At 40.5% G+C, this 20,650-nt stretch overlaps 1 protein-coding gene across 12 annotated transcripts in view; it reads left to right on the top strand.

The window, feature by feature from the left end:
- APBB2 (amyloid beta precursor protein binding family B member 2) overlaps positions 1 to 20,650 on the top strand; it is a 190,667-nt gene that overhangs the window by 111,598 nt on the left and 58,419 nt on the right. For 5 of the 12 annotated variants that reach the window (XM_040594575.1, XM_040594567.1, XM_040594547.1 and 2 more), the window contains 4 exons: positions 11,054 to 11,262; positions 16,293 to 16,355; positions 16,785 to 16,870; positions 16,975 to 17,035. In XM_040594575.1, coding sequence (XP_040450509.1) covers positions 11,054 to 11,262; positions 16,293 to 16,355; positions 16,785 to 16,870; positions 16,975 to 17,035 — 419 coding nt within the window. The remainder of the gene's footprint in view (positions 1 to 11,053; positions 11,263 to 16,292; positions 16,356 to 16,784; positions 16,871 to 16,974; positions 17,036 to 20,650) is intronic. The other 7 variants (XM_040594613.1, XM_040594594.1, XM_040594558.1 and 4 more) reach the window with 3 other exon arrangements.

The following is a 20,650-nucleotide window of genomic DNA, read 5'->3' as shown; positions in this document are numbered from 1 at the left end:
GAAGAAAGGATACCATGCCAAAAAAAACAATCAGAAGAACAGATGCAGATTTCTGCTGGACTGTTTCAGCCCTGAAAGCTAACTCACAAGACCATTTTTAGTGATTTGCTAATAAGAAAGAAGATACTGCTCTGGATGAATTATTTGTTGCTCAGAGTCTGCCATGGTGAGGAGGTCCTTTGGGATGCAGTCCCACAATGCGTGGTCTCAGTGGATTTAGACCAAGTTAGAGGTACGCTGTGCTGTGTGTTGGACTATTATTAAGTAAAAGCTTTTGCCACCTAGTGGAAAAAGTAGAGAATTTCGAATAAGCAAGAAACCCACTAATACTGGTCATATGCGAAGTGTATTTATAAGCAGGAGTAACCCACTTGCTAGAATGGTAGCAAGTTACTGTGGCTTCTGTGGAAATCAGTTGGTAGAAATCTTCTGAGGTAACAGTGCATTTTGTTCACATAGCACAAAGCTGGTGAAAAGGGTATTAATTTGTACACTACTCTCACCTGTTTGGAACTGCTTTTCGTTCCACCCCAGAGGGTACCTGCCTGTACCTCCCCTGGATCTTGGGCTTGGCCAGTATGCTTTGAATGCCTCTGTGGTGACTCACTCCCCCAACTATGGGATGGGGAAGAGAATCAGAAGGGCAAAACTCATGATTCATGATAAAGATGGCTCAATAAGTGAAGGGAAAAAACAACCAACAAGTGGTGCAGGCACAATCACTGACGACCTCCCACCAGCAAACCAACACCTAGCTAGTCAGGCTGGAGGCAGAGTGAGAAACAGAGGTGGTCATGGCCCTCTGCAAACACTGCTCAGCAATAGCAAAACCACTGATGTGTTTTCAACGCTTGTTTTGGTCACAAATGTAAAACACAGCACCTTGCAGGCTGCTATGAAGAAAATGTAACTTCATCCCAACCAGACCCAGCACAGCCCATTAGTTGCCCAACTCTCCTAATGTTCATCAGCCTCCTAATGAAGAGATGAAGGATCTGGTCACATGGTAGAAGTTTGTGCAAGAGCTATAGGATGTGCTTCCACTACAGTGCTTTCAGGTAGTGATTCATCAGCCTTTGTTTCAGCTGGGGTGGTCCTTCCTCTGTCTGCTATTTCGTGTTGCCACTGCTGCTCCACCTGGGTAAGCATCCTCCCTCCTCCAGGTGAAACAAGTCTTCCCCAGGGCCTGGCTTCTTCCTGGTCCACAGCTTCTGCCATGACACCCCCCCTTGAGACAGCAATTTGGAAGCGACCTGAATTGCTGTCCAAGTGTTCCTTCCTTCCTTTGCCAGACTCCTGTTGTTTCATGGCTGGATCTTTTTGGTTGGTGAACAGACTAGCCCTCTTGTTCTTAACTGATTTTTGGCATTTTTTCCAGGAAGGAACACGTGGACTTTTCCTCACAGTCTTCCAGCAGTACTTTTCCCTACTGCTGCTGCTATTAGTATCAACTCCTGTAAATACAGGCTGCAGTGCTCATTTTCACAGCTTCATCTCTGGACCTCATGCTGTATTGCCCCTGAGCAGATGCTTCACAGAGCCCTGAAATTGTCCCACTTAAGCAGGCAGGTTGTACCATCCTGAGTACTCATCCAAGCCTGTCATCAACAGTTCTTCTGAACTTCTCTTCTGAAGTCACTTGCCCTTGGTTTTCATTCGTTACTGTGCTAGTACTTAGGTCCTTATGTCAACAGCTTAGTGTTTGGTGGTTGAAAGGGAGAAGAAGCCAGGACAGCAAAACAAGTGGGTTTAGTGGCTTTTCCCTGAATGTTTACAAATCTGATTTCCTCTCTCTTCCTTAAGATTTGTCATCTCTGCTTGAACACCTTGTATGCCTGTAGTAACTCATTATTTATACAGCAGGATGAAGATAATTTCAAATGAAAAGAAATAGTACAGGTGATTCATCCCAAGCTTCCTTAGGATTTTTAAGAAATCAGTCTTTTCTGATTATGGTTTATGTTACAGTCAATCAAAATGGCAATTAATTTTGGCTCAGATTGTGTCTAGTTACATGTATGCCTGTGAGTCCCACGTTTCTGCATGTTTTCCTGGAATGTGTTTGAGAATCTTCCTCTCCCAAACGCATGCGGCTGGTTCAGCAGTTCAGCAAGGAGGATGACAGGGTTGTCATGACAACTAGTTCCATGCTGTGAGAAAAGATGATGCCAAATTACCAGCTTCTGTCTGTTTATCACTCCTCGTTGAGTAATGTTCCCCAAATTAGACAGGCTTGTCTAATTTATAATTACTTGTTCTAGTGGCTTGCATTTTGCTGCATTTGTTTCTGCGATAGCACTCATGCTTCTTGCAGTGATGCTTAGGTGAGACTACCTGCTGACCACCATTGTTGTGAGTTACGAAAGTAGGTGGTTATGCTGTAGTGTGTGCAAAGTGAGGAGAAAATCTGTCTTTGGGTTTTTGGAGTTTTGTGTGTGTGTTTGGGTTTTTTGGTTTGTTTTTGTTTGTGTTTTTTTCAACCCAAGAAGCTTAAAATTGCACATTGAGCTCACTACAGTAAATAAATGGGATAAAAATATTCAAGGCCTCTGCTCTTTCTATTGTTCTCTTTAATGAAGACTGCTCCTTTTAATTTTGTTTGCCTTCGCTCATTAATACAGCATGTCTTCCCTAACCTTCCAATGCCTGCCTTCATCTTCAGTGTGCATATGGGGTGGGGAGGAGAATATGCTCCCTTTAGAATAAAATCCTGGATCTGCTGAAGTCATTGACATCTTCTCAAGAAGACTTAAGGGTTTTTGTGGGTTTTTTTCCCTTTGATTTTGCTTTTATTTTTTATTCAGGCCCTGAGCGCAGAAGGAAGACATTTTTGTTTCAAGATTTTGGAAGTTCAGAAGAGGGAAAATCACTTTCCCCCATCCCTTTTCTTTTCGATAAAACCTTTTTATCCTCCTGTCTTCCCGGTTCCTTTCTTGTGCTTCCCCTTGTGTGCCTAGAAGGACAGCATCTGTAACTGTGGGCCAGCTCTTTCATTACACTTCATCACAGCAATGAAGAAAGCCATCAGATTTGAAGCCACTGGTTTCCCATTGCAGCTCAAACCCTATGACATCATGTTGTTGGATCCCTGTCACCATCCCATGCTTTGTAATTTTTGACATAGGAAACTTTGGCACAGATCCCTTATCTACAAACAAGGCAGTTTTCAGTTTGAATTTCATTTACATTGTGCACACACTAATGGAGTGAGAGCAGTGGGAGGGATAGACATTCAAAAGTGGATTTTATAGATTTATTGTTGGCTAGATTATTTTTCAAGATTTGGAAAACTGAAAGTGTTCCTTTTTGGACTGTTGTGCTTCTGGCCTGGACATGGAACATTCCTTTTCAGTTAACTTTTCAGTGTGGGAATATGCTTTTGAGGCAGTAGTAGATAATAAGGTCTAGACAGAATCCTGTGTTTGGATGGTATCCCTTTTCTTCAGAGGACCTTTACAGAAGAAAAACTGTTACAAAACAGTCCTGAAAACTGAGATGACTAAGCTAGGAGTACAAAAAAAGCGAGACCTCTGATCTTTATCTCTGTACAGTATGGGTATTTCATTTCTTAACCTCTTTAGATAACGTAGATCAAGTGCTTGCAAGCGATGTTGAGCCTTGTAGACAAGTGGTCTCACTTGGTCGTTCTGCTACCTTCTTAGCAGAAAGAGCCCTTCTTACCTAGAAAGACTGACTGAAAATCAGGTGCTTCCATTAACTCTGGAGCTGCATTTGTATCGGGGCTGTGCATTTATTACAGTCTATTTTAAACTATATTTTTTTGCTTCTATACAGTTACATTGCTAGTGCATTTTTCCTTGAGGTGTCAATTATCAGCTTTTCTTTCCATCACACAATGTGATCTTTTTCTTCCAGTCCTAAGTAATGTGTAAATACACTAGTCATCTTTCACTACGTTACTATCAGAAAGGGAAGGAGCTCGATTATGTACCTTCCAGACAGGAGTGTTGAGCTTTGTTATTGAAATTATGCAGTATGTTTCTAATCTCTATCAAGAAGAGATCCTGATTAATTTAGCACAAGCACATTGCCATACAGCCAGGTTTCAGTACTAGGCTGGTGATAAACCAACTTATGACAATGGTGGGTGCAGTATGTGGTTTGTTTTATGCTGATAAATACAGATTTTGCTAAGGGCAAAGTAGAGAAGGCAGTTCTCTAGATAACAGAATTTGGTCCATAGGAAATCAAGCATCTTGCAAATATTCTTCCATTCTACCTTCGCTATAATACCTAATCAGCCCTGATTGAATGTTTTACTTCAGCGTAGTTCTTTCTCAAAAAAATGCGTAATTATTGTCTCAAAAATTTTAACACAACTTACTGTTAAACTGAAATTAATTTTGCTGTACCTTTTGTGTTTCTGCTCTTCCAGAAAGTGCCTCCAGAGCTCCTGTCATTCTCTTTCCACCTGTATTTGTTTCTAATGACTGCCTTTGGTCTTCAGTGAAAGGGATTTCTAGCTGTACCTGCAGAAGAAAGCCTGAACTAGTTAAAAGCTGCTTCAGCTTCATGGCATTTAGTCTCTCTAATTACGAAATATCCACAAATTACATCAGCAGAAGATGCTGCCTACATAGTCAGGAACAGCAGCTGGAAAGCTGCACTGCATTTAGATGCAGAGCGTACTATTTGCATCTGTTGTAATGCCACCGATACAACCTGTGCTTGGTGAGCGTCGACCGTGCCTCACATGGGATGCCAGTTATGAGGGAACAGTTTGAAGCATTGCAAAAATGATGGAAAAATAAATGATCTCCATTTGCTGCAGAAGTTTGTCTGCTCCAAAAGATCCTACTGAATGCTGTCATTTTAATTTCTGTTTAATTGGACAAGGGCTAAACAGATTTGCAATGGCAGCAATTTGATTACTGTCCTTCCCCTGGAAAAGCAATAAAATAAGTAATAAAAATACTAATTTTGCCAAAGAGCTTGGTCATCAGTTACATGTGCACTTCAGTGAATTATTTATATTGTTTATTACCATCTCTCTTCAATATCATAACAGTTTCCTAGGTCACCCTCATATAGTAAGATAATTTTAACTTGAAATACAAATGTAATTACTAGAATTTCTAATTATTATGCCAAACTTAGTATCTGAACTATAGCTACAGCGTGGAATTAATCACTGCTGTATATCAGGTAATCGGCACAGGCTGACATTTGGAGAAGGAAGTTACAAACAGCAATATTTTACATTATATGGGCTCTATCCTATCTTTAGAATACAAATGGTGTTCACAAAGCTCTCCTAGCCAGAGTTACCAGTTGAATATGGCAGTGTTTATGGCTTTGTGGAGGTACATCTCTGTTGCTAGTTTTTTCAAGAATTGTTTCATTTTGTGTAGCAGACTTCATTTTTCCAGTATTTTTTAAGTTTTAACTGCTCTCCTTAGTTATAATGGTACCAGGAAGAAGGCTTTATTTAGTTTTTTCTCTTAGAGGCTCTGTGTTTCAGCCATTCAGACAAAGATTCAGACACAAGCATTTATTTTTGATTGAAACTTGGCCAGCCAATTTCAACACGTGAGAGCCTCTTCAGACTGTTTTACTCCTTTGTACATTTATTAAAATTTGAAATGACCATTTATACGTTTTTTTTTTAAAAAGAAAATAATCTTTCTTTGATACTTTTCTAAAGCCTTACTGGCTTTTTGTGAATTAGTTCTTTATTTTAGTTTTTTAAAGAGAAATGTCTTAACTTGAATTTCCCATTTGATGTTAAAAGGGAATGGTAAGGCATTGCAGGTGCTGCCCTCCCCTTGGGCTCTCACTTGTGATTATTTCATTTCTTTCATCATTTTCCCATTCTTTTAAAAGCATTCCTGTCGTCGCTGTGTTGCTGAGTCTCTGAAGAGACGAAGCGGGGGCTGCATGGTGGGGTGCAGTTAGCGGATTCCTCTCTCTGAGTTCTGCAGAGACCGGTGCCAGAGGTTTTTAGGGAGCAGCCCTGTGCTCCGTCATGTCGGACCCTGTAAGAAGGGACTATGGTGCCAACTCTAAACAAGCTTTAGGTAGAGGGGAAAGATCTGGTTTCCTGAGGGACTTGTCAGGTCCTGGCGCAGGAAGGTGGTGGAGGCAGGAAAGTGCAGTGAAGTCCACCCTGTGCTTTTCAGTTTTCTTCAGATGAAGTTAGCTTCTTGTCTTAGATCACGTCTTCCATGTTTTTACGCGGTCTTCCTTTTTAGTCCTCAAAATCCTCTGCCATGTCTCTCTTGCTGTCATGTTTTTTCACCAGAATTGGCCTGTGCTTTTTCCGTAACATCTCCGTGAATAGCTGGTTTGGGGATCTTTCCCCCTCCCCCGTCTGGACAAGGCTTTAACTGTCTTTTCAGTGAGACAAAACTCCACGTGAAAAACACCAGTCCCCTCTTTGTGACCTGTCCCTTGACTTGAATCTGCCTGCAGAAGACCAACTGTGAACTTCTAGCTATGTTGACCTTTAAGCTGTCAGCAATGCGTCTCAGAAGTCAGGTGGTGACAGCTCACACTTAGCTTAGGCAGATTTCCAGGGAGCAGCTTGCCGATGAGGCTTCACTGGCATGTCCAGATCTGGGGTGAGAGCCGGCCTGCCTCGCTACTGACAGCTCTCATGCGCCCTGTGTGCGGGCGAGGATAGAGGGCTGGCTGCCCGCTCTGCTGTAACGAAGGCTGCTGTTTGAACTTCATCTTCGGAGTGTATGTAGGCAGTGGAGCCAGCCGGTTCAGTAACGTTTTTTCACCAGAGAAAGAGATGGCTTGCAAAGGTCTGCAGTGCAGTGTGAATCTGCGTGATGCCTGGGTGAAGACATACCTTGTTCCTGTGCAGAGTTTTGAATTGGTTACATCTTGAAAAAATCTTTCCACTGATAAGAATTTGACTCTTGCTGTAGAAAGACAAATTATGCAGTTAATGTGAATCCACGTTTCTTAAAGAAATGCAGTGTCTGCTTTCTTGTACAGCTTAGCTACAGTGCCTCTTTTATGCTAGTTCAGTACTGGTTTTCTTGGTCCTGTTGCTTTATGCATTTTATATAAGAAATGTCTTAACAGTATAGCCTTTTAAGGATGTTGTTGTTTACTGTAATACACATGGTAGGTAGACCAACCCCAGTGCAAAAGGCTACATTCTTTTTGTGAATCTTGCTTTAAATTTCTGTTGTAAGCCATGCTTTCCGTATTATCAGAGCAAATACTTTCAAATCCAGAACCTTCATGAGCAGCCCTCTGGTCCTGGTTCATTGACCTTTCATCAACAAATCAGTAAAGAGCAGCATGGGAAAGGCCAGGAGATGCCAGGTAGAACTGCGCCTTCTCAGGATGACTGGGAGGGAATCGGAGAAAAGTTCCTGATCACCATAGATCATCTGCTGCTAAGGAAGCCTGAAGGATTTGGTCATCCACAGACCAGAAGGCACCATTTCCATGTAAAGTTTTTACCTCTAAAGCCTTGCAGACATAAGAGGAGTTCTCAGTTTCCGATGAAGAAATCCGATGTGTTCAGTTTTATTTCCTCTTGGGTTTGTTTCATGCAAGTTGTTTGATGCCATGTTAACAGAATTGGATTGATGTACAGATACCAGTTTTTTTCTCTCCCGTCTTGTGGCTGTCACTTTATCTTCTACAAGAAGACTGGGATTGAAAAGGCCTGAATTTAACAGGATATATATATACACACACATACATATATCAGTGTGGTGCCTTCATATTCTGGGCACCAAATGCTGTTTTGATAAGGGACCATTCTTACTCTGGCCCATGCAACAAAAATTAGATGCTTTGACTCAGTGTCATACCATTTGATGGGGTCTTTCAAATGCAGAGGAAAATTATTTTGCTACTTGTAATTCCATACTCAAATCAAGAAAAGCCATTGGTGCCCTGGCCACAAGCGCATTCATCTGCCCTGATTTTGTATGTTGACTCTTATTTCTTATTTTTCTTGTGCTGCTGTCTCCTGCAGCGGTTCGTTACCTTTGGCTTGCACACCAAGTGCTTTCATCTGCTAGAACAGTCAGCAAACTAGGGAGGTTTTCCAGTTCATGCCAGTAGGAAATCACAGCATGTGAACAGGCTATCTCTGCCAGTCTGTCTGATCCTGAGGTGTGTTCGCAAATAGGCTGGAGGAAACACACATTCACTTTTTTTTTTTTTCCAAGTAGGTTTGCATAGCTAACGTGAGGAATGGTGCTCCAGCATGAACACATGCAGTCTGGCACTGTCCTGTTCAGCCATGCTTATCACACGGTCTGCAGTCAGTACTTCTGCACAAACGGTACCGGGATGCCAGCAATGTACATCTCATGCCCAGACACAGTCATTTTGTGTGGAAGATGCAGCTCTTTGAAAGTTCTGAGCTGTATTAATTGAAAAACATAATCTGAAATTTAAGATCTCTTTTATCTCTGAGCATACATGAGTTTATTTTGGTGTGTTTATTTTTGCGGAGGGGTAAATTTTCAAAGTAAATTTATATTACTCAGCAAGGTGATATTTTCTTATTCCAAATTGCTCACAGCTGTTTTACGTGATTTTCTTCCAAGTATTCATTCACATACAAGACAATTTCTTCTCTTCTAGTTAGAAGTTGCAGAAATGATGTTTTAAGTCTCAGGGTTAGCAGTTTTCTTTCTGCTGTGAGTTTTGTCTGCTTTTACTTCAGAGTCATTTCTGTTTAGGTCCTTCTGGTATGGCATCATTAAAACAGTAAGTAACAGTATGTTGGTTCCTCTGCATCTCAGGTTCTGCTGCACTTTTGGTTGGTTGGCTTGAAGGAATAGTTTAATGCAGCCATAGCATAACACTTTGCTTAACTGTATACTTGAATACATGTTTACACGCACATGTGTATGTATTGCAAGGACAGAAGCCTTGCATATCTTAAGTGAAGAGAATAACATTTTATGTCCTGGCAATGTTGAATTATGGTTGTTTAATACTGTAAACTGTATGAACCTGAACTGATCTGAAGCTTTGCCTCTCTGCATAATAAAGACTTAACGTTTTCCTATTTTGGCATGCATTGAAAGGCCCAATACGTGAGTTTTATGAGCACTGATGTTATTGTGATATTTTGAAGTTTTATGAACCAGTTATTTAAACTCACCCATGTGTATCTGGACTTGCAGATGTTGCCATGCATACTTCAGTGTGATGTTCAGATATTTGATCTTTGCATGTCACTTTTTGCATGATATGGTCAAATGATTTAAAGTGTTTTGCTTTTATTTTCATTTTGTATGGTTGAGAACAGTGCAGTAGAGTTGTTCAGCTGGAAGACAAAAATGGGTGAGGTTGAAGGTGAATGGTCTTTAAAAACTATAAGACCTTGGAGTCAGGAGCTGCATACTTGAATGCAGTAGAGGCTACAATGCAGGGACATTTAGAAGTGGGTGTTCAAAACATTTGGGAATTTCTTGAGCTGGTTATATGACTGTTGCTGATTTCAGATATTGGCCCCCGGGTGACAGTCATTATTGAATTTAAGTATAATGATACTGTCTAGTTCTTCTTCTGCAGAATTTGCTCTAGATTAGTCCTCAAGTGGTAAATCAGTAACTTAAGAACTTTTAAGTGGTTCTGAGAAATAAATAGTCTGGTTTGTGCCATAGAGTGTAAGAGTTATTTCAAGTTACCATGTCTTTTGTCTCTGTGTGTGTGCACGCATAAATCTGAGTAGCAGAAATGAGAAAGATTCAGAAATAAGCAACTGTGATAAAACATGCAGTAAGAGGCTTGAGGGTAGACAGACAAGAAACTTGTAATTCAAAAAAAGATTAAGAGGAGCAATATAACAACATGTTATTCATCTGTTAGCCACTGAAGGTGTTTTGAGGATTGTCTTTGAAGGCTGGAAACAAGTTGCTGGACTAGATGAGCCACAGCTCATTGGTATGGTGCTTCCTTTATTCTTGGGTGGTTTTTTTCTCACTAGCTCAGTTCACCGTGCTTGTGTCAGCCTTCATCGTGTCTGCTCAAGTGCTGGTGGAAACATCAGTCCAGGAGGTTAATTGTTTCTCCTTGCAGCTTGATGGATTCTTGGAGTAGACCATAGCAGCTGGTTAATAGCACATACTGTAATGACATCACCAAAGCAGTTTAGCTGGGAAGTTTAGAAGAGCACCGGCTCCCTTACCTTCTGCTGGATACATGCTTTCCAGAGGCTGGGAACTGCCCCTGCTGGATTACAGCTGGTTAGCACATAGGTGATGCCCCTGTTTTTCTAAAAAGCACTGCATGCTCTCCACTGGTGACATCTCTTAGATGCATCTATAATCCCAGGTAAATCTGGGAATGTCTCTAATTATGATATGAATTGTTGGCTCATTCTTAAATTAGTAGAAGTTTTGTCAGTGGAGCCAGTTTTTCATTTCTGTGTTGGCACTGTGGATGAAGTTTTGATATTTTTTTTTTTTTTTCATCCTACCCCATTAAAAAATCAATTGAAAACAGTATGTTTGTAACAGTCAGAGTGTGTGTAAAATGACGGGCCAGGTTTTTTGGTCTCATTGTTTTGAAGAAGCAGTCTTTTAGATATTGTAAGTAAATCCAGTGGGGGTCGTTTGGGGTGTGTGTGGTTTCTGTTTTGATAAGCCAAGTCCAATTAGCAGAAATACATGTTCTACTAGCATGCGTTGAGAAGGGAAGGTGATGAAGAGCACAGAGTACACCACAGCTCCAAGTATTTCTTTAAATGCTGTAATGTAATGTACTTTGAAGCTAAAGCTTATTAGAAGAGCTAGTTAATGTGATGGCATTAGGTAGCTGCCATATTAGAACAGCTTTTTGGTAAGTAGTGTATTTTTTTCCTCATTTCATAGGCCATGTCAAACCAGGCTTTGTCACCTTACTTTGAGACTCAGTAATTCAGTATGTTTGTCTGGTGTGCATTTACACGTGAACTGTACAACAGCAGTACCAGATGCATGGCACTACGTCACTTGCATCGGGGGCAGACCCATGGAAGAACGGTTTTAGTAACGTGGATTTTTTTTTTTTGTTTCTTTTTCCTGTTGTTCTGTGTCCATCACCCCCTATCTCCTCCCCCCAGCAGATGTATGGAGTGATCATTCATTTCAGACAGACCCAGACTTGCCACCTGGCTGGAAAAAAATCAATGACATTGCTGGGATCTACTACTGGCACATACCAACAGGAACAACACAATGGCAGCGTCCTGTGTCCATCCCAACAGATCTGCAGGGCTCACGAAAAGGATCACTTGGTTCCATTACTCCGTCTCCTACTCCAGAAACTGAGGTAACATACTGTGTCTTCTTGTGTGCTGCATACTGTAAAGAAATAACTTTTTGAACTTGCAGGTTTAACTGTTAGCTAAGCTGAGCTTTAGAGTATGGGGCCTGATAATACTCCCAAGTGTAGCAATTTGTTGATAATACATCGTAAGTATCTATTTTCTATGTGCGTTTTCTAATGGCTGTGCCTTATGAAACATCCTAAACTTTGGATATATAGGATGAAATCAGACATATCTCAGCTAACTTAAGACAGCCAGTGCCTGATGAATGTGAAACTACTGCAGTTCTGTAGCATGCACTGAAGCATTGCTGCATTATGTGGATACAGGATAAAATTTTTGCACATTATAGCGATCTTTTGGCTGGACTCTTTGTACCTCCTTTTTGGTTCACTTGGTAGGAGTATCACACAAAGACGTATGAGTCTTCATTTGAGACTAGTTCTTTTACAGGGGAGTTTCTGTTGAATAAACATGAAGTATTCTCAAGTGTAAGTCTCTTAACATCCTGCCAGTAGAAAATATCTGCACAAGTGGATCACTGTCTTGCGGTCAGTCTTTAATCAGAAACAGAAAAGACATACACTCTCTTCCACATGTGCTGAAATGTGATACCACCTTTTAAAATAATCCTTTCAGGCACAATCCAGGGGGTTGATTGGTGTCATATAAGTGGAAAAATAAATTATCAGAAAGAGGAGTATGCTTCAAAAAATGCGGTCACTTTATTTTAGTGTGTTGGGAAGGTTTCTAGTGAATGAAATACTAATATAAAATCAAATAGTTTTGAAATTAATACTTTTTCATACTAACTTTTCAGAAGAAGGTCCACAGATTTATGAAAACAAGGGAAATTTGTACTGGCTTTGAGTTTTGATCAGGCGATCCTTAGAGTTTATTTATTTATTTAAACAGACATTTAGATATGACAGTTCTTCTGTCCTTGATTTTGATGTATGTACCAAAATAACTTGATTGAAGTTAAGAGGAGTTAAGGACATTTAAGTATGTATTACCATTCTTGACTTGAAACTTTTATCCTGTGTAGGCTTAAACGTGTCCACTCTTGTTCAATATTAGAAAGATTGCTCCCACATGTTCATAAACGCTACTGGTAAGGTTTGTAAACGTGACTGCATCATTTCAGTTATGGTTTACGTCAGTCAAGCTCCCGTGGAATGTACTGTGCACCAAGCATGCTGTAAATTATTTCTGAGAGGGTTCATGGAGAAAGAACAGTAATTGTCTACATTCAGCATTTCTGGATGTTTTTTTTTCTTCTACCTGAATGACAAGTGCTGCACATGCTTCCAGTATAAATTCCTGTAATGTACGCATGAGGGATATAGCTTCACCATTAAGTATTTTTCTTACTTTAAAATATGGAGAACAGGGCTTTAATTACTGAGTTACAGATGCCTTTCACAAAAACCCAGAAATCAATATAGTTGGTAAATTGCAGAGGGGAAATGCATATATTAATTTCAAATATTTTTCTACCTCTGTTTAAAATATCTTTACAATGAAAATTTCATACCTGCTGGTAACATGGCAGATGTACTTTTAACCTTTCAGAATTCTTTTGCTTTAAATGAAGAACGGCTTGTGATTATAGGTAATGATCATTAATTCTCAGCAGCATTATGGAGCATATGAAATGTATGAATTATAACAATGTAGATTTAATACAGTCTAGATGTATTAAATAAGACATTTGAGGAGTCATTCTAAAATGCCACGTATGTGAGTACATAGTAGGCTCATCTAGGTTTTGATATAGCAGTTCTAATTCAACAAGGGATTTGATCCAGCAAAGATTTATGCATATACAGTTCTATGGCAGCATCAAGACCATATACTGTAGTGTAAAAGATAATGCAGAAAATAAGCAAGTTTCCAAAATTTGTATTAGTATGATGTTATATGGTTATTTTAATTGCAGGTATAGATGAGAGCATTTGTCTCTTGAAAGTTTCTGCATTCATTGATAAGCATCGCACATACCATTATTGAAACAATACTGATCTTTTGACTCAGTGGTTATTAAGATAGCATTGGTATACAATACCAGCAGACTTACAGTAATGGAGTTCAAAAGGAGTGTGAATTGGGCTCAGGACTTTGTGCATTGCCAAATACTGGGGTGTAACTGGAGTTCTAATGGGAACTGTTAGGAAGTCTTGCATTTCTTGATACCACAGATACTGAATTTTATTAAGAGGGAACCAGAGGAAAAATCCTTTGGGATTCAGCTGGTTCAGAGCAGTAAGAGGGATGTAAGCTGTGCTGTGGGGTTAAGAGATGGGTGGAGGTAATGAAATAATTTGTAATCTGGATTTAACAGTGTCAGCTATCATGAATGTTTGGTTTTTCATCTCTCCACAATCATTACTTGCCAGCACCTGATCATCTCTAGGTCGCTTGCAGGTGATACTGGTTTCAGTCCCTGTTTCAGTGCAGTGCAGCCTACCCTAAGTGCTCCCCCTCTCTCTCCCCATGAAGGATTAATGTGGGGTGTCTGTGATCCAGTCAATCTGATGCTTCACAAAAGATGTGAAACTTGGTCTAGAATAGGGGCTCCCAAATGCCTTTATCCCAGTGCTGCCACTGGCAGCAGCAGTTGTGGTGGACAGCTTCAAGCTCCAGGTTGGAGCATGTGTGAGCTGTGTACTGCTGGTTCCCTCATTGCTGTTTGGAAGCTTGTGTTCCAAGCTAATCTGATTTGGGAGGCTGGTTTAGCTCATTCCCCTGTGCTGGAATTTGTAGTACTTTCATCTGAAAATGCTGGGGGATGTATAGGTTTTAGGCAGATGAAAGAGTATAATCTAGTATTGAAGACTGGAATGGGTAGTATTTCGTATCTGTCCCAATAGGCCGCCATGAGTCCATAAAAAATTATTTTACCTTTATCACATTTGTCTGTGAAGCATCATGTGCTCGTCTTGAGATGAGTTTATCTGGGCTCTTTCAACTTTTGGGTTTGAGTTTGTCAAAAAAACATTCAGAAACACACACACACGCCACCACCCCTGCTCCGCGTAATGCCTTTTTACCCTTTTTCCTGTGTCCTCCTTTTTTTCATCTTTTTTTTTTTTCTTTTTGAATAATTTTATGTCCCTGTCTCTTAAATGATGTATAGTCAGAACCTTTGCTTCATTTGGTAGAATGTGGCTCACAGCTGAGGGCAGTCAACAAAGAACAGATCAAGTCAGCCATTTTTGTGTTGTAGCTTACTCTGGATATTTAACATAAAGAAAAAGCAGTTATTATTGTTGAACAGAAAATTAGAAAAAATAGATAGGGAGGAATGATGTTATAATGCATACAAATGGCAAAAAGGGTTTTAAAAAGGAAAAATTGTGAAAATGTCTGTCTTTTGCACAGGCTGCAAGGCAATTTTTCCTTTAAGAGATAATCAGTAAATTTCAATCCAGAGCAATTAGGGGTAAGCATTATGTGACAAACCTGCAGATTTAACAAAAATGCTAATAAATGCTAAATGTGAAAAACCTGGAACGTTCCCTCCTTTCCTCCCTCCTCAAAACCATGAAACTGTGTTTTGGTTTTGCACAGCTGATTCAATTTGACTTAGTTTTAGATGGCTCTTTCTCCTGTGTGTAGCTGAATTTACTTCCTCTGTGAATCCTCATCTTTTGTAACGTTCTCTTTATTTGCTGCCTCTTTCCCATTTCCTGTGCAGAGAAAAAGCTATATGGTTTACTTCTCAATAAGTGCTTCTTTGAGATAATGGCAAAATTTGGTGGTGGTAGTTGTGTCTTCTTGTAGCCTGACTCATCCCAGGCCTGGATCACCTCTAGAAGTTCTGTAGGTAACATATCCACTAGCAGCTAATAATTAAAGAGAAGGGGCTTAGTAGGAAAAGTTAACTACTCAGCTAATTCACAGACATGTTAAGGAAGAGTTACTGCTGGGAGTTGTTTCTCACAAATAATTCCTCCAGTGGGGATATACTGAGAACACTCGCGAGGCAAGACGTCCACCCTGCAAATTAATGCAGTGGGCCATATTAATAAGTACCACTTCATCTCGGGGCTGAGGTGGACAACTTGGGAGAGCTTGACTTAAAAAGGAGCCACTAATTACAGGAATACTTGATTTGATGAAGCTACAAAGCAGTCGTTCTGGGTCTCTCAGCAACCAAGTCTCCGGTCCCACCTGGCTCTTGGTCAGGACTGTGGGATTTCTGTCCTTGTGGGGAAGAGGAGAGGGGCAACTCCAACATCAGCTGCTCCTCCTGGGCTTTACAGAGAAGGATGAACCTCAGGTTGCTGTAGTGCTAAATGCACTACTGCTTGGTTGATTTACTGGTGAATGTCTCTGAACGTTTTGAGAAACTTGAATGGAAAATGAGAGGGTGGGTGGTTTGTTTGCGGGGGTTTTTTTTTGTTTGTTTTGTTCTGTTTTTTAAAAAAGCTGTTAGACTTTACAAAACTACTTTTTCAGCGAGAAATCTCTCTGCACTCCTTACTTATCTTCCTTCCCTTCACTGGCCTTTTCTTGTGCTTGCTCTCTAGAAATATTTTATTTTTACCTTGTATGTATCTTATCCTTGTATGTATGGTTGTGTTTCAGTATTTCTAGTTACAGTAGTGTTAGAGTCTTCTAGCAAAAGTGCCCTTCAAATGGAAATCCTCATGTTTCCCCTTAATTGCTGTTTGTCAAAGGCTGTAGCAGCTGTGGCCAATGTTCATATTCAGATTCATTTTGCTTGCTTTTAAGATCATAGTTAAAGAGTAATTTCATTGTCTGTCCCTAATTTATATTAACTATCCTTGTTTTAATCATTTGTTTTGGTAAGTAACTGTTAGAGGCATGTCTTCTCTCCCCTCTCCTCTGAATGCCATGGTATAGTGGAGTAATTAGTTAAGTTTGAGGTGATCTGTTCCCTAACCCATCCTGTAAATATCAATGCTAACAACAGTGTCTTGTGTTTTTTCTTTTCTTTTTCTTTTTCTTTTTTTTTTTTTTTTTATCAATGTGCTTCTTCCTGTGTGAATAATTATGTGTCTAGAAACAGCCATGGAGTGATTTTGCTGTACTGAATGGGGGAAAGATTAATAGTGACATTTGGAAGGCAAGTATATTGTCAGATTTTAGAACCTTTAATACTATTACCCTTGTTTTTTGCATGGCAGTGGCTGTTTTTTCCCCTTTTATTTTTCCATGAATGTCATTCGTAACCTAGGCCAAAGTGAATGGGGGTACTGCTAGGGATGTCTAGCTCACAAACATGCTACCTTTTCTGATCTTTCCACTTGGAATGGATTCAGTCTAAACTAGCAGGGCAACTGCCATGATGTAACGAATAAGATGCCTGCACTGAATGAAATGCAGCTTGAGAATATATATATGCATGCCTCTTTTCAACTTCAGCCAGAAATACTATCGCTTCTTTGCAGGGAGGATTTAATTTTCCTTTGAAATAAGAAATAACATGCTAGTGTACTTAATACTATATTAATAGCACTTTGTACTATACTGATAGCACTGCCTTTATCTCTAGGATCTGCATGCAGCCACTGTGAACCCAGACCCAAGTCTGAAAGAGTTTGAAGGAGCAACGTTACGCTATGCCTCTTTGAAGCTCAGGTACAATGACTTAAGAAGTCTCCATGGAATGACCAGCTTCATTTTGTGCTGTGCTGTAATTTTTATATGATGTTAAGACTGATTTTGTCTGTTGTCTGTAACAGAAACGGTCCACAGTCTGATGATGATGATTCCTGTAGTATCAACAGTGACCCAGAAGCCAAGGTCAGTAAGATGATCCGCAATAGGATAACCATTAAACATTGCAGTTGTAAAAATATAACTTGCAAGGTGCAGAATGCCTCTTAAATTCTTAAATTAACTGTACTTCTCCTCTTGGCACAATGTAGATTGGCCATGCAAGACTAATTCCATCAAAGGAATTTGTAGATTTAAAGCTTCATTCAGTTTGGTTGTATGGCTTATTTTAATATCACACAAGTCAAGAAATTGAGTGTTACAGCTCAGAATTCTACTATCCAACTGTAATAACTGGCCCCTTGCACAACTAAGTGAATTTTCTGTCGTGAGAGAGAGAGGACTCTGTTGTTTGTCATAGCTTCCTGCGGCATACAGTGACAGAATTTGCTCTTTATTCTCGAGTTTGTCCTGTTTTTAAGTACTCTTCCTTGTTTATGTGGCTGCTTGAACTCACAGCTGGTAACTAGGAAGTTACTTTTTAGAACAAGGAACTTTGTCTTTTAGAACAGAGAATGCAACCTAGTTTGATGATAAAATTCACTGGAAAAAATGAGACCGTTATGTGAACAAGCACTGCACCGTAATTAAATCAGAGACTTTACTGTTTTTTTCTAAGGTATTTGAGCAGGAAGAAGCAGCAGAATGTTTTGAATGCTTGTATACATATCTCCAGATTTGTTTTGTTGATAGTTTTGTCTTGTGCCTGCATCCATTTTTAAGGATGTATGTGAATCTCTGTAATTGGAAATGGAGGTAATCTAAATAAGTGTTTTGGCTGTGCCATACACCTGCAGTGACTGACAGGATCAGAAGCTACTCATATGCAGGAAGGCAGTATATAACAGTTAATAATTCTAATAGCATTAGTGATATATTTTAGGAGAAAAACCAGAATAATCAGGGTACTTAAACTTCTTTGTCATCTTGATTATTTGGCTGGTGATGTTTAAATCTGATGTGAATAAATGTGTTTTGCTTTGCAGGCTGGCAGTTAAAAACCAAGGGTTTCAGCTGCTCATTGCAATGACAAGCACTAAATTCTGAGCACAGTACATGGAGTTGGGAGGAGTGTTGAGCATTAGGTACCAGTCCTTAGAACCAGGAAGCTGTTCCTTTCATGATAAGCTGTGTGGTATGGAAAGCTTTATGGGGAGGCAATATTTAGTTATGTCTGACTCTTTACCAGGTGATTTGCACTGGGTAGAATTAGGAGCCTTTCCTGCATGGAGAACTGTGGCAGTACTTGTGTGGACAGAGAACTTGTGTCATCATTTCCCTTCCCTCTCTGGCTTGCTTTTCAAACTTAAAAATTTATGGAACTGATGCCCATCCAGTGTCCATGAAATGGGTCCATGCCAAAAGCTTGTCCTCTTTTGTCTGTCACAGCAGGTTTTGTTTCTCCTATTTAGGCAAAACCACGCTGATGATGCTTAAATGGGTAATCAAAGCTGAGCGCTGAAACATTCACAGAGTGGCTGAGAGGAGCAAAACAAGAAATAGAGGAGAGACTATACAAGTTTGGTGGTTGGCTGGCTTTTCTGGTTTTTTAAATCACTTGAGTCAAGGCACCTTACCTGCCATCTGTCACTGCCTGATGGGGATGTTGTGCAGGGGCAGTGGTGAACGTGTGTGTAGCCCTGCAGGTGAAGCCCAGCAGCACTGGTGTTGCTCTGCAGCAGAAGAGGCTGTTGGTGGAGCTGTTCAATGCATCAGCCTCTGCCCCTGGCAGGGCTGGGAGTTGCTGCGTGGTCCTGCCTCACAGGGACAGAAAGTGGTTCGGAAACAGCAGGGAAAATCTTCAGCTGTTGAAGATGCTCTGGGATCTTTAATTCTTACATGGATGGGAAGGGGGTGTGGTAGGTGGATTCCTTGCTAGCCCATTTTACCCAAAATATTGCAAGGCTGAAAGCAGTCTGATAGGGTTTGAAACTGATAACCTGAGACTTGGAAAATCAGACTTTTTAGCCCCTTAGGCTTTCCTCTGCCCCATGATGTACCTTAACGTTGTTTGAATGAAGCTTGCTTTTGCATGGCAGCAAGCACAGATACTTTTATTTAATTTCATCGTAATAGAGGGAAGATTTTTTTTTTAACTTGTTAAACTCTGTATTGGAAGAATTTGTTAAAATGAGCCTCGTTAGTGATATTTTAAAGACCTTAAACCTATTTAAACCTGTTCACGACAGTGGCCTGTACATTTGAAAAAAAATAAATTAAAAACTTAAATTTCCTCAATGGCAGAGTAGTGCTGTCTTTCAGCAAAGGGAGCCATGCCACCTTGTGGAAAGCTGAAGTAGTGGTCTTCTCCCAGAGTCTCAGCTTTTGCAAAGTGTTGGCACTGCAAAAATGTCAGTTTTGGGAAAAGTCTGTCCTGTAATTCTTGTAAGAAGAATGATATATGCAGCAGCCCAGTTAAGCATTCCAAATTTTCAATAAACAATAAATGCTTCTCTGTACATCATGTGCTTAAGGTGCAGTTCATAGCTTCATATCCTTGGAATTTTGGTGCAGGTTGTCTGCACAAGGCCATAAAAGAGAAGTAAAAGGGGGAGAAGGAGGAGAATGATTACATCAGGCTTCTTGATTTCAGTAGTTTATTTTGGTAGGAATTTCTTGAAGAGATTGTTTATTTCATCTTAATTCTCCTTACAAAAAAAAAAGATTACATTGAACAGCCAGTTGCCCGTGAGCCAGCAGTGTGCCCTGGTGGCCAGGAAGGCCAGTGGGATCCTGGGGGGCATTAGGAAGAGCATGGCCAGCAGGTCGAGGGAGGGGATCCTGCCCCTCTGCTCTGCCCTGGGGAGGCCACACCTGGAATGCTGTGACCAGCTCTGGGCTCCCCAGCTCAAGAAAGACAGGGACCTGCTGGAGAGGGGCCAGCGGAGGGCTGTGGAGATGGTGAGGGGACTGGAGCATCTCCCTGATGAGGAGAGGCTGAGAGGGCTGGGCCTGTTTAGCCTGGGGAAGAGGAGACTGAGAGGGGATCTTACACATGCATGCTAGTATCTTAAGGGTGAGAGCCAGGATGATGGAGCCAGTCTCTTTTAAGTGGTGCCCAGTGACATGACAGGGGGCAACAGGCACAAACTGCAACACAAGAAGTTCCATCTGGATATGAGGAACAACTTCTTTACCTTGAGGGTGGTAGAGCACTGGAACAGGCTGCCCAGAGAGGGTGTGGAGTCTACTTCTCTGGAGACATTCAAAACCCACCTGGACATGGTCCTGTGCAACCTGCTGTAGGTGAACCTGCTTTAGCAGGGGGTTGGACTAGATGATCCCCAGAGGTCCCTTCCAACTGTGACCATTCTGTGATTCTGTGAAATCTAAAAGGAAAACAAGACATCTTCAACAGTTTTTCTTCCAGTACTTCTGCTTGGTTTTGGAATAAGAATTTGTTTCTTTCAAAAACGATCCTTGGTTTTCATTCCCTGGGAAGTAGGCCCTGTTACAGGGTAGAGGACTAGAAGAAATCTTGAACCTATTCCTTTACCCCTATAGGAAACCACATTATATAATCTCAAGTATTAATTTCAATTTTTTTCTTAAATGTTTTTGAGGGTTTTTTTTGTCTTGACTAGTCTTACTGATAGGCTGAATTAAGTATCATCTTTTAACCTAAACCTTTTGAGGCCATTT

This window comes from Falco naumanni, chromosome 1, assembly GCF_017639655.2.
Source record: "Falco naumanni isolate bFalNau1 chromosome 1, bFalNau1.pat, whole genome shotgun sequence".
NCBI lineage: Eukaryota > Metazoa > Chordata > Aves > Falconiformes > Falconidae > Falco > Falco naumanni.
Note: the sequence above shows the minus strand (reverse complement) of the source record. Positions and strands in the feature narration are given on the sequence as shown.